The sequence below is a fragment of the Plecotus auritus genome (assembly GCF_963455305.1).
Source record: "Plecotus auritus genome assembly, chromosome: 6".
Classification (NCBI taxonomy): domain Eukaryota; kingdom Metazoa; phylum Chordata; class Mammalia; order Chiroptera; family Vespertilionidae; genus Plecotus; species Plecotus auritus.
In genome coordinates, this window is record NC_137773.1 from 63,651,747 (window position 1) to 63,666,232 (window position 14,486).

General features: G+C 42.0%; 1 protein-coding gene and 1 pseudogene across 2 annotated transcripts; one reads left to right on the forward strand and one right to left on the reverse strand.

Moving 5' to 3' along the window:
- Nucleotides 1-2,837: 2,837 nt before the first annotated feature.
- On the reverse strand, nucleotides 2,838-3,143 carry LOC308251659 (small ubiquitin-related modifier 1-like; annotated as a pseudogene). The gene has a single exon. The product of its transcript is annotated as a small ubiquitin-related modifier 1-like (transcript).
- Nucleotides 3,144-4,589: 1,446 nt separating this feature from the next.
- On the forward strand, nucleotides 4,590-5,963 carry LOC308251660 (tripartite motif-containing protein 60-like; the record flags this gene model as incomplete). Its single annotated transcript, XM_080675399.1, has 1 exon — nucleotides 4,590-5,963. The coding sequence occupies one exon, from the start codon at nucleotides 4,590-4,592 to the stop codon at nucleotides 5,961-5,963; it is 1,374 nt and encodes a 457-aa protein (XP_080531525.1).
- Between the last annotated feature and the right edge of the window lie 8,523 nt (nucleotides 5,964-14,486).

Consider the following 14,486-nt stretch of genomic DNA (forward strand, 5'->3'; position numbering starts at 1 on the left):
ACTGTCAAAGGCCACCCAGAAGGAGCTACAGAGACATTTGCAGATTACTCCTCTTTGTATGGAGTTTGGAAGTGCCCAGATGAGACCAAGCTGTGAAAGCAAGGCCGCAGCTGCTTCAGGGGCCTTAGCCCTTCTTTTGGAAGCTCTGGGGCTCTCTGACCCAGCTGCAGTTTGACAGGTTTTAGGCGAATAGATGGGCCATTCATATGCAAAAGCCGAAGTGTACAGCTTGGGTGGGGTTGTAAATTGGGTGGGGCGGGGTTTCTGGGAATCACCAGGGCAGAACAAACAACAATGGCTGCCAGTCAGCCATGAACTGGAGCAGCCTGGTTCTCCCCAATCCCCGTGCAGGAATAATTATCAGTGCAAGCACCTCTAAGAGAAAGCCGCCCTCGTGTTTCTGCCCAGATGCCAGACAGTCCAGTTTCTCCCCATATGTGCCTGGGTCCCCCAGAGTCTCACCCGGAACTGGAGCTCAGAACAAGTGCGAGCTAGTATCTCCCTCCCAGTGAAAAGAGCAGCACATCCAGGTGCCAGCATTTTCCAAGTCCACACCTCTTACCAGTCTCAATGCACTTTCTTTACCTCTCTAGTTGTGGAACTTCTACTCAGCCAGGTTCCGGGTGGTAGTTGTTCTGCCATTTAGTTATGGTTTTGGTGTGGTTGTGAGAGGCAGCAAGTATAGGTGAATACCTATGGTGCCATCTTGGTTCTCCTCCTCTATGGCTTTTAAATCTATTTTAATTCCTACAACTTACTTCCATGTGTTTTTTAAAGATATATATTTATTATTTCAGAAAGAAAGGGGGAGAGAGAGAGATAGAAACATCAATGATGGGAGAGAATCATTGATTGGCTTCCTGGAACCCTGGCTTGTGCCCTTGATTGGAATTGAACATGGGAACCTTCAGTCAGCAGGCTAATACTCTATCCACTGAGCAAAATCAGTTGGGGCCTTCAACATGTGTGTGTGTGTGTTTTACTTTCTGCTTATTTCTGTTGAAGCAACATGATCTAATTTTAAGTAGAGTTTATTACAGTTCATATTTTACTGATTACTTACTCCGTGTATTGTTAAAGGCTTACCAGAGAAACAGAACCAATAATATGTATCTAGAAAGACACTTATTACAATGTATTGGCTCACAAGGTTATGGAGCCTGAGATGTCCCATGGTCTGCAATCTGCAGGCAGGAGACCCAGGAAAGATAGTAGTATAGTTGGAAGGCCTGAGAGTTAGAGAGCTGATGGTCTGAAGGACTGAAAACCAGGAGCTCACAGACAGGAGGTGGAGGTGCTACCTTATTCAGTCCAGCAGAGTGTGAATTCAGGTTTCCCAGGTGCTTGTTCTCTTTAGGCCCACAGTGGAGTGGATAATGCCCACTGATATTGGGGAGGGTTATCTGCTTTGCTCCTCCACTGATTTTTATATTAATCTCTCCCAGAAATCTCCTCTCAGTCACACCCAGAAGTAGTGTTTCAGCCATTACATGGCTATACAGTGGAGCAATAAAATTGAAATGTTAACTTGACCAGATTATTCTTCAGAGTTTTTCCAATCCCTTATCTTTCCTGTATATAGGTGCTATGAAACTCTGATGAGATTTATATTCATTAATCTGGCAAAACTTTCTCCACATAATGGACAGTTGTATGATGTCTTTTTTTTTAAAGATAGATAGATAGATAGATAGATAGATAGAGTGAGAGAGAGAGAGCCTGAGAAACATCAATGTGAGAGAGATACCCGATTAGTTGCCTTTATTACACAACCCAACTGCGGATGGAACCTGAGACCTTGTGGTGCACGGGACAACACTCCAACCAACTGAGCCACACAGGCTACTCTTTTATTAAAAAAGAACAACATTATTTCTATTTATTAACTGGCTTTTAGAATTATAGGAATGTGTGTGTGTGTGGGGGGGGGGGAAGAGTGGGGTGGATATGTTCTAACTATTTTTGCATGCATTGCTTGATTATTGCATGGGCACTGACCATGAACTGGACCTGAAACCTTGACACATGTGGACCATGCTCCAGCCAACTGAGCTACCTGCACATGATTATTTTTTCTTTTCAAATATTTTGTTTACTTTAATGAAGCTGGTGTAATGTCCATTTAAAAGTCATAAGCCAGGATGAAATGTACAAATAAAATTTAAAAAAGCAGTGTTCTGTTGCACATACTTCTGCATGAATAACTTTATTAAATGCTGATGAAAATTATAACTTTTCTGGGATCTTCTGATGATATTTTTCTTCATGATTGAAATGCTTTCTCTTCAGTGAAGCCATCTTGGGCGTTAGTCTTTACTCTCACCTTATCTGTCATCTTGACTCCAACCTGATATTCCTCTTCTTTTGGTCCAGAACTTCAGATTTTAAAAGTAGCTTCAAGCTCATGAAAAGTCATTTTTCCACAGTTCAGTTCACTGAAAAACTCCCAGCTCACAATGAAAGTCATAGTCCAGGAGTGAGGCAATCAATCACATGCTAGGACTTCCGGGCCAATTAGAAGTATTATGAACACTTGCATTGGTCCACCTCATTTATCACAAGCCTCAAAATGCATAGTCCTGAAAAGGGTGACCTCCCTGTGCACACACGTAATATTTCAAAAGGTGAGGTCAATATGAAGGAGGCTGAGGCTTGATCACCAAATCTCAGCACAATGAAAACCAACAATAATGAATACTGGACACTAGAATTCAAATTACCAGAGGTTTTAAAGAGATGAGTGGGAGAGGGTCACTTATCAATTCCAATTTGAACACTCAATTACAAAGGAACTATTTTTAAAAATGAGAAAAGATTGAGGGAAAAGAAAAGAATATCTAAATCATTGAATGACCCCCTGTTGTTCCTGATAAACTTCAGTCACATCTTCTTCCTTCATTCCCAGTTCTCTAGGAGTATGATTATCAGCCATTCTCTGACCCTCCAAGAGAAACTTGAGCGAGTTCATTGGAACTCCTGTCTTAGACAGCATGATTGTTTGGCTTTCTCCAGGTGTTTTGTCATTTTCACTTTGAAGTGAATCTCATTGCTGTCCTACCAATGACTTTGAGTTAAATGTATCCTTCGTTCTTATTCTCCTTATCCCCTGTTGAAGGTTTTGCCTCCTGGTCACATATGTGCATGGTGCTTCACTTGGGGTCTCCACACAGTAGCAGACTCTGGTAGCAGGACCTAGCTCAGCCGTGGGCAAACTACGGCCCGCGGGCCAGATCGGGCCCGTTCGGCTGTTCTATCAGGCCCGCGGAGCCGAAAGAGCAAAGGGTTCTCTTGCTCTCCCCTCCGCTCCTTCACCAGCAGCAGTGTTAACATGGCAACGTCGGGAAACACGACCGCAGCTCCTTCTTCTGAGTGGGCGGATTTATATCTGCCCATTCAGTAGAAGGAACAACCTCTCAATCTTCCAGAGGCTCCTTGTAATGCCCACGGACGCGTCTCCCAACATCACCCTGGGAATGCGTAGACACGTTATCGTGGTGATGTAGGGAGACACGCCCCTGGAGAGCACAGTATCAGAGCATTAGCTAAAAAGGAGACCAACAACACTGTTCCCACTGAAGTTGATGTTTTAAAGACCAAAAACCTTTCAACCCAGTCTACATTGCCATCTACATCTACGTCCCGGGCATAATTTGGAAGTTGCACTAAAGAAAATGTTTAATTTACTGTTTACACATTTTGTTCTTTTCTATTTGTTTTAGTTTTAAATTATTTTATTATATTTAAGTTTAATTTGAAAGGCTTTTGTACCTTTCCTTGGTTAGGCAATTTCATTTTGCCTTTGCCATCTTCAATATAAGGTATGTTATTGTGCTATGATTCCTCCATTTTTTTGAAGTTTCAAATTATAATAATTAGTGTTTACATTCTTCTTGTTAAAATGTTTGAAATGAATAAAACTATTGAAATAAAAAAAAAAGACCGTACCCTTTTATGTAATGATGTTTACTTTGAATTTATATTAGTTCACACAAACACTCCACCCATGCTTTTGTTCCGGCCCTCCGGTACAGTTTAAGAACCCATTGTGGCCCTTGAGTCAAAAAGTTTGCCCACCCCTGACCTAGCTCCTGGGCTTACAAATCCTTCTCTCTTCCCCACAGCACAAGATCACTTTTTTTGTGATTGTTGAGGGCAATGGTGAATTTGCCTAGATTGTCTTATTCCTTTTAAGTTGAAAATAGATTTTACTTCTAACTCCTCCTTAAATATTGTCATAATAACTGATTTGGACTACCTGACATGCTGTTCATACAAGGAGGGAAGGGTTAATGCTGATTGAACTTTTAATGGTGATATCTTATTGTCCACAGAAACCACTTACGACTTGGATGTTGCTTGGTTTTTGACCAGAGTCCACAGCTGATCTTCACTCGGGGAACCTGACATTAAACACAGGAGAAGGTGACAGGAAGACTGGACGTCAGCTGCCCACTGGAACTCTTCTTGGAAGCTCCTAGTGCCTTCCACAGAGGGGAAGGCCAGAGAAGACCTCAGCTTCTCACTTTTCCTCACTCCTGGAGGATCACACTGACTGAAGTGAGTCTCTTCTGATAGACACCCTCACTACAATGGCCATTGCAGCTTCCCTTGCCAAGCTCCAAGCAGAGGCCAGCTGCCCCATCTGCCTGGATTACCTGAGAGACCCAGTGACCACTGAGTGTGGGCACAACTTCTGTCCCTCCTGCATCCACCAGCGCTGGGAAGGTCTACAGGGCACCTTTCCCTGTCCTGTCTGCCTCCACCACTGCCCTGACAGGAGCTTGAAGAGGAACACCCAACTATGTCACATGACTGAGATTGTTCAGCAGATCCCCACCTCAGTGAACCAGAGGAAATTGCAGGAAGAAATACCCCTGTGTGGGCAGCACAACGAGGTTCTGACCCTGTTCTGTGAGAAAAACATGGAGTTGTTGTGTGCCCAGTGCAGGGTCTCATCCGACCACCAGGATGAGCCCCTGATCCCCATTGAGGAAGCTGCAGCTAGTCACAGGCGGATGCTCAAAAGCTACATTGGGGCCCTCACTAATAACCTTAAAAATGCCGAAACTGAGTATAAAAAACAAGTTGCAAATACTTGGGAAATGAAGAGGAAGATGGAAAAATGGAGGGATGAATTGGACTTAGAATGTAAAGAACATAAGTGTTTCTTGGAAATAGAGCGAGATCAAATTGATAACAATCTACTTATAGAAGAGAAGAATGTTGAAGAAAAACTAATTGAAAATGGAAGGCAAATTTCATACCATATGTTCAGGCTAAGCAATCTGTTAAGTGAAATAGAAGACAAGTGTTTGCAGACAGACCTGGATTTACTCACAGGTATTGAAGGGATCCACAATAGCTATGGAAACCTAGAGACCCCAGCAGTGTTTTCATGTGAATTAAAGAAGGAGTCTTACAATCTCCCCCCACATTATTTGGGCCTGCATAAAATGATCCGCACATTTCAGGTAGGTTTGACACTGGATCCTCAAATAGCCCATCCAAGTCTCAGTATCTCAAGTGATAGAAAAAGTGTGACCTATAGGACATCAGAGGGTCTTCCTAATCCCCACGCACTTACTTCTTACCCAGCTGTCCTGAGTTCTGAGGGATTTGATGCTGGCAGGCATTTTTGGGTGGTAAACATAGAAGGCACAGGTGAATGTTTATTAGGTGTGTGTAAAGAATCTATCCCCAGAAATACTCTCATATCACCATCCCCAAGCAATGGATACTGGCAATATCAGCAGAAGAATGAAGTATTCCGCCTTTTCTGTGCAGGACAACATAAGATCGGCGTTTTTCTGGACTATGAGTTGGGAGAGCTTTCATTTTATAATTTGAATACCGTGTCATTCTTGGATGGATTCAGTTATACCTTTACAGAGAAACTCATGCCTTATTTCTCCATTGCACCTTCTTCAGAATCTCTTACAATCAGTATCACCAAAGTGAAGTGATGAACAATTTGGGGGAAATTTTGTATGTGTTTATTTTTTTCCCTTTTTATTGAAAAGAATACTTAGAATCAAGATCCTGATTCCTCTTTTGATGTTTGAATGTTGAAAGCTTAAAGGACTCACCCTTCTCTCCTCCCTGACCTTTTCCTGGGAAAGCTGATGGGAAAGACCAGGTGCTCCGTCCTTGGGTGCAGGTGGGAAGTTCCAATCAAGCAAGTTTCCATCAGTGTGGGCAGGCTCCCACCAATAGCACCCAGCAACCACCATGAACACCACAAGCTAGTCCCTTTTCCCTGTGCTCCCAGTCCTTCTGGGATCTATTCTGATAGCCCCCAAAATGTCATCATGTATATTGCTTGTCTCATTTTCGGTTCTTATAAGTGTATTTCTAGTATCACATGATCTCACTCATCTAGGGGAAATAATGAACAACATAAACTGATGAACAAAAACAGACCTGAAGACAGGGAAGCATTGATCAGACTGTCAAACCTCAGAGGGAAGATAGGGGAGGGTGGGGGTAAGGGGGAGAGATCAACCAAAGGACTTGTATGCATGCATATAAGCCTAACCAATGGACACAGAAACCAGGAGGGTGGGGGCATGCATGGGGAGGGGTTTGGGATGGGAATGGGGGGATGAGGACAAATATGTGATACCTTAATCAATAAAGAAATTAATTAAAAAAATGTCATCATGTGAGTAATACACTTTGTCATACTCTTCTGATATGTGGGGAGTCATCATCAGTGTGAACATTGGAAAGCAGTTCTGGGTGCCTTCCACCCTGCCTATGCAAGCTGGTCACCACCATTGCCATTGTGAGCAGGATTTTTCAGATATGAAGGCCCCCACCAGGGCTTCCTCCTCTGGCTTTAGGTAGTAACACACCCTGATTCCCTAGGGAAGCGTGTCCTTGCAGTTTGTGATGCATTTGTGAGTTCTAGGGAGGCTGTGTTGTAGATTTGACTGACCTAAGTCAGAAGTTTCCATAAGAAACACATTCTATTTACTATTTGTATTTTCCATGTAATATTTTGGGGGAATTCTAAATGTCTTGCTTTGTGTCTCATGTTTTATAATATTTTTTGTCTCATGTTTTATAACAATTTCATGTATAGGGTTGAGCAAGAGCAGGTTGACAATAGTGTTATAAATATGCACAATAATTAATAACAAAAAATACGAGAATAAACTTTTGCATGCTAACAACTGTAAACATACCTTTGTTTTAAAATTCTCAACTGCGCCTAGACGCAGTGGTTCAGTGGTTGAGCATCAGTCTATGAATCAGAAGGTCTTGGTTCAGTTTGATTCCCAGTCAGGGCACATGCTCAGGTTGTGGGCTCAATCCACAGTGTGGGGTGTGCAGGAGGCAGCCTATCAAGGATTCTCTCTCATCGTTGATGTTTCTAACTCTCCCTCTCTCTTACCGTCTGAAATCAATAAAAACATATTTCAAATAAAACAAAATTATCACCTGATGCTGTTTATTGATATAGAGAGAGAGGGAGAAGGAGAAACACACACACACACACACACACACACACACACACACACACACACACAGAGAGAGAGAGAAACATCGATGTGAGAGAGAAGCATCCATCAGTTGCTTCCTGTACTCACCCTGAGCATGGATTGAACCCGAAGCCTGTGTGCCCTGACTGAGAATCAAAACTGCCAACTTTGTGTTGTATGACAAGACATTCCAAGGAACTGAGCCAGTTGGCCAGGGCTGTGAACCTATGTTTTACAATCACTGTATGACCTGCCAAGGTCACATACTCATTTTTGACCTCATGTGAAATTGTGGAGCTTTGAGAACATGCCCCTGTATGGATACCTGTATGGTATTGTTTACAATGTTTGGAAATAAAGTTTTACTGTGCATATCTCTGTACTATTTGTATCTCCATAACTGTAAAAGTTTCTCAGCAGAGCTTTCATTGAGGTACAAGGGACCCCTGAACTGACCAGAGTCGCCCTGCTATGCTGTGGTGGTCTCAGGTGCTTACTCTTGTAAAGTGCAATGTAGGCCAGCAGGCGCTGCCCCATTACCCACCCAGGGATCTAACTCCCTCAGTCACGTGTTGTCACAGCACTGGGTCACTACAACTAGAGAAAGAGAGCACTAAAGGGCCACCTGAGCATTGAAGGCCAACACTGGGAAGAGACACACGCTTTTCTCTAAATCCACATTCTAAAAGCCATTGCAAGGCCCCATTTCTCTGCAAGGGATGAAGAAGAATACATGTATTGGGAGGTGAAAAGCTTCTGTTTGCCACAATTCCTGAATGCAATTAGACATTAGTGAAATGTACATTACTGATGAGTGCTAGAATGGAAAGTCTTTCATTAGAACTGGTAAAAATATTACCATAGGCATTTACAGTATTTTGAATTAATCCTATACCAGTTGTACAATAATGTCACCTATAAAGAAGATATTTCTTTTAAGAGAACTCTTTTTTTAAATTATTTTTTTCTTTTCTCCCTTTGTTATTTTTTGAAAAGTCTTAAAACATTATTTATTTGGTAGAAATGTAAAGCTCTATATCATTTTGAAATTTTGGTGATTAAGTAGAAAATGAATCATTGAGACTAATGTCTAAATACAAATGGCATAGAAAACATAATTGGGAGAGACTTCTGTTCACCAGTAGCCTCAGAGCTACTTTTAAAAAAGTATTTTTTTTTATTGATTTCAGAAAGGAAGGGAGAGGGAGAGAGTGATAGAAACATCAATGTTGAGAGAGAATCATGGATCAGTAGCCTCCTGTATGCTCCCCACTGCAGGTAGAGCCTGAAACCCAGGCATGTGCCCTTGACCTCATGGAACCTGGGCCCCTTCAGTCTGAAGGCCAATGCTCTATCCACTGAGCCAAACCAGCTGGAGCTCCTAGCTCCTTTTAAAAAATAGTTTTTAGGACTTGTTTGTTTAAAAAAATGTTTTTATCGAGCCCTGACCGGTTTGGCTCAGTGGATAGCCAGCGGACTGAAGGGTCCCAGGCTCAATTTCTGTCAAGGGCATGTACCTTGGTTGCAGGCACATCCCCAGTAGGGGGTGTGCAGGAGGCAGCTGATCAATGTTTCTATCTCATCGATGTTTCTAACTCTCTGTCCCTTTCCCTTCCTCTATGTAAAAAAATCAATAAAATATATTTTTAAAATGTTTTTATTGATTTTAGAGTGTCGGAAAGGAGAGGGAGGGAGAGAGAGAGAGAGAGAGAGAGAGAGAGACATCATTTGGTTGCCTCCTATATATGCTACAACCTGGGATTGAATGCTGCAACCTGGGCATGTGTCCTGACCGGTAATTAAACTGGCCACCTTTTGGGCCATGGAACAACGCTCAGCCATCTGAGCCACACTGGCCAAGGCCCTAGGACTTACTTAAATGAATGGTGTGGCATGTGTGAGAGACAGTGGTGGCATTATGGTATGTTTACAGCAGAAACTCACAAAGGCAATTCACATGTAACAATGTTTCAACAGGCACAAATTCAGTTGCTATGGTTACTTAAACAACCCAAGTACATCACTGTTTTTTTTTTTTTAATATATTTTATTGATTTTTTACAGAGAGGAAGGGAGAGGAATAGAGAGTTAGAAACATCGATGAGAGAGAAACATTGATCAGCTGCCTCCTGCACACCTCCCACTGGGGATGTGCCCACAACCACGGTACGTGCCCTTGACCGGAATCGAACCCGGGACCTTTCAGTCCGCAGGCTGACGCTCTATCCACTGAGCCAAACCGGTTTCGGCTGGTTTAAATTTCAGTAAAACATGGTATATGAATTGTAATTCTTTTTTTTTTTTAAATATATTTTATTGATATTTTATAGAGAGGAAGGGAGAGGGATAGAGAGCTAGAAACATCGATCAGCCGCCTCCTGCACACCTCCCACTGGGGATGTGCCCGCAACCAAGGTACATGCCCTTGACTGGAATCGAACCCGGGACCCTTCAGTCCGCAGGCCGACGCTCTATCCACTGAGCCAAACCGGTTTCGGCTGAAATGTAATTCTTAAAGTAGGAATAATATGGACCCAGAGGGTGGAGTCTCCAGCCCAGAGGATTACTCTCCTCAGCAGTTCATCACTTACCAAGTCTGCATTCCACATCATGGTACCACACAACTAAGCTATGTTTTCTGGCCCTTTACAACAACAATCACCTTTTCTTCAGTGTCATGTAACACGTTCCTCATTCTCCTCTGAGTTGTCACCAAAGGACCTTTCACATTCATTTTTCTACTGACATTTTCTGGAAAATGTATGTCTTCTCCAGGGCTTTTTATTTTATTTGCAAAGGTCTCATTGTTGGGATTGTAAATCCTATGTCAGTGTGTAGTGAGGGTTAGAAGACAGAAATAGTAGGTGTTCCTGTTAATAATGCAGATTTTGTAATCAAAGAAAACACAATAATTTTAATAGAAACATCAAAAGTGCTTTATTCAAAGTAATGTCTATCGCTAGCGACACATTTCCCCCATCTTTCAGGTAATCTGTGGATACCATCCCAATAGAACTTTTTTTGTTTTGAGGCAAATCATTCAGAGATCCAATGTTCCACTTCTTTGTACATTATGAAGTGCTGCTCAGAGAGTGTGTGTGCCATCGATTGGAACAAGTGGTAATCTGAAGGAGCAAGGTCTGGTGAATACAGCTGGTGGGTTAATACTTCCCAGGCAAGATCTTTTAACGTGTCTTTAACTGGTTTTGAAGTGTGTGATTGTGCATCATCATGAAGCAAAATTACTTTGCCGTGTCCTCTGGCTCATTCTGATCATTTTTCCAATCAAAGTGTGGTTCAAATTGATTATTTTTTGTCAGTAGTGATCAGTATTAACAGTTTCACATGGTTTTAGAAGCTCATAATACACCACACCTTCCTGATCCCACCAAACACAGAGCATTGTCTTCTTTCTGAAGCGATTCAGCTTTTCAGTCAATGTTGATGGTTGACCTGGAGCAACTCATGATTTTGTACTCTGGGATTCTCAAAATAAATCCACTTTTCATCGCCAGTCCCAATTTGATGCAAAAAAGACTTTCTTTCGTGCCGTTGAAGCAACATTTTACTGATAACTTTTCGGTTTTCCATTTGTTTTAAGTTCAGTTGATGTGGCACCCATTTTCCTTCCTTTAAAATCTTTCCCATTGCTTGTAAAAGATGGGAAATTGTTCACTGAGCAACGTTTCATCTTTCAACAAGTTGTTCTTGAGTTTGACATGCATCTTCATCCAATAATGCTTGTAATTGTTGGTCTTCAATCTTTTTCGGTTGACTTGGACATTCTCTGTCTTTCACACTAAAATCATCACTTTTAAAGTATATAAACCAGCATCAACAAGTATCTTGAGATGGAGCATGTTCACCATAAGCTTCCCGAAGTATTCAGCAGCACTTTCCTTCAAAATAAAGTAATGAATTAAAACTTCCTGCAAATGCTTTTTTTTTTTTTTTTGGCAAGAAATTCAACATTTTTAAGCATAAAAATATTTATGATGTTAACATCTACAGAAAATGTGACATATGAAGTTTTGAAGCTTGTTGTCAATACAACAAAATAGCATACATATCAAATCGCATATATATCAACATATGTGTAACTCTATCCATTGAAAAAAATCCTCATTACCTTGTGCGGGGGAAGAGAATCACAATGAAAGTGACTTAAGGAAATGATTGTTCTACATTAATGGTATCTTTTAGAATAGGACATTTTAGGAATTTATATCCTGGTCTCTCTGGTCACTGAACCAAAAGCAGTCTTATGCTGATGGGGAGGGGGGGCTTATAATCTAATAGATAGAGCACCTGTATTAATCTGAAAAGTAATCGTATTATTTTATTTTTTATTTTTTCTGAGTTTTTTATTTTATTTTATTTTATTTAATCTTTATTGTTCAGATAATTACAATTGTTCCTCTTTTTTCTCCCCATAGCTCCCCTCCACCCGGTTCCCTCCCCACCCTCTGCCCTTACCTGCCTCCCCATTGTCCTCAAGCATAGGTGTACGATTTTTGTCCAGTCTCTTCCCGCACACCCCACACCCCTTTCCCCCTGGGAATTGTCAGTCCACTCCCTTTCTCTGCCCTTGATTCTATTATATTCACCAGTTTATTCTGTTCATCAGATTTTGTTATTCACTTGATTTTTAGCTTCACTTGTTGATAGATATGTATTTGTTGTTCATAATTTTTATCTTTACCTTTTTCTTCTTCTTCCTCTTCTTAAAGAATACCCTTCAGCATTTCATGTAATCCTGGTTTGGTGGTTATGAACTCCTTTAGCTTTTTCTTACCTGTGAAGCTCTTTATCTGACCTTCAACTCTGAATGATAGCTTTGCTGGGTAGAGTAATCTTGGTTGTAGGTTCTTGCTATTCATCACTTTGAATATTTCTTGCCACTCCCGTCTGGCCTGCATAGTTTCTGTTGAGAAATCAGCTGACAGTCGTATGGGTGCTCCCTTGTAGGTAATTAACTGTTTTTCTCTTGCTGTTTTTAATATTCTCTCTTTGTCTTTAGCTCTTGACATTTTAATTATGATGTGTCTTGGTGTGGTCCTCTTTGGATTCCTTTTGTTTGGGGTTCTGTGTGCTTCCTGGACTTGTAAGTCTATTTCTTTCACCAGGTGGGGGAAGTTTCCAGTCATTATTTCTTCAAATAGGTTTTCAGTATCTTGCTCTCTCTCTTCTTCTGGCACCCCCATAATTCTGATGTTGGTACACTTGACGTTGTCCCAGAGGCTCCTTACACTATCTTCAAATTTTTGGATTCTTTTTTCTCTTTGCTTTTCCAGTTGAGTGTTTTTTGCTTCTTTGTATTTCAAATCTTTGACTTGATTCTTGCAATCCTCTAGTCTGCTGTTAGATCTCTGTATAATATTTTTTATTTCAGTCAGTGTATGCTTAATTTCTAGTTGGTCTTTTTCATATCCTCAAGGGTCTTGCTAAATTTATAGGCCTTTTCTAGAAAATTCTTGAAAAACCTTATAACAGTGGTTTTGAATTCTATATCCACTCATTTGCTTTCCTCCATTTCTTTCATTTGTGATCTGTTTCTTTGTCTCCGCATTTTCATTGCTTCCCTGAGTTGATAGAGTGGCTTTGTGTGCTAGGTGTCCTATAGGGCCCAGTGGTTCAACTTCCCCAGTTACCTGAGGTGGACACTCTTGGTGCACCCCTTTGTGGGCTGTGTGCACAGTCTTGTTGTAGTTAAGCCTTGATTGTTGTTGGTATCACTGGGAGGAATTGACCTCCAGGATAATTGTCTGTGAGGATCAGCTGTGTCTACGCTGTGAGAAGTTCGGTGCTGGAGATACCCTTATGAGACAGACTTGCAAAAAGCCTCTGTTCTCAATTTGGATGGGGTGGAGTCTCAGGGCGAAGGAGACAGCATTGGTTTCCCATCAGCCCTGCCCTAATAGGCCCCTGTGTCTCAGTGTCCCGTGGTAATTGCTGCAAGCACCTCTGAGAAAAAGCCACCCTCAAGTTTCGCCCACTGCCAGACAGTCCAGTTTCTCCCCAAATGAGTCTGGATTCCCAGAGTCTCACCCGGAACTTGAGTTCAGTGCCGTGGGGAGCTTTTGTCTCCCTCCTGCGTGAGAAAGCCAGCTGCATACTCAGTTGCCCACCCTCTGTGTGCGCACCTCGGTACCTCTGCCTTCCGCTGTTCCTCTGAGTCTCAGTGTGCTTTTCTCTTTCCTCACAGTCCAGTTTCTCCCCGTATGAGTCTGGGTCCCCAGAGTCTCACATGGAACTGGAGTTCAGTGCAGTCGGGAGCTTTTGTCTCCCTCCTGCTTGGGAAAGCCAGCTGAGCAATCAGTTGCCAGTCCTCTCCATGTGCGCGTCTCAGTACCTCTGCCTCCTGCAGTTCCTCTGAGTCTCAGTGTGCTTTTCTCTTTCGTTCTAGTTGTAGAATTTCCACTCAGCCAGCCTTCCTGTGTTTCTGGATGATGTCCTTTTGTCTTTTAGTTGTAGTTTTGAAATTTTTGTGCGAGGCAGCAGGTTAGGTGTTTACCTATGCCGCCATCTTGGTTTCTCCTAAACAAGCTCTCTAATCATATTATTTTAAATCTTAGAATACATATACTTATGTGAATAGGAAATTAAGTTTCTTATGTATGAATAGGGAATTAAGTTTTTCTTCAAGTTTCCTTTTCAAGGCCTGTGGGAAGGGATTGGGGAGGTGAGTCAGCTGGAAATCCCACAATCAGAACCCTCAAACATGGTCAGGCTGATCCACCAAGAATCTCATGGCCTGATGACTAATTACAATAGCTTATGTCTGAGGACCCCAAGGCCAGCACATAGATGCATTCCTTGCCCCAACCCCTTCCCCTTTATTATCTGTCCCCTGAAGCTTGCTGGGAGGCAGGATTTGATGCTTGTAAGCACCCTGACTTCTTGGCTGGCTAGCCTTCTAAATAAACACTAAATAAATACCTGATATGATTCAACACTGCCTTCCTTATTAGACACAGAGATAGGCAGCCTGAGTCCAACTGG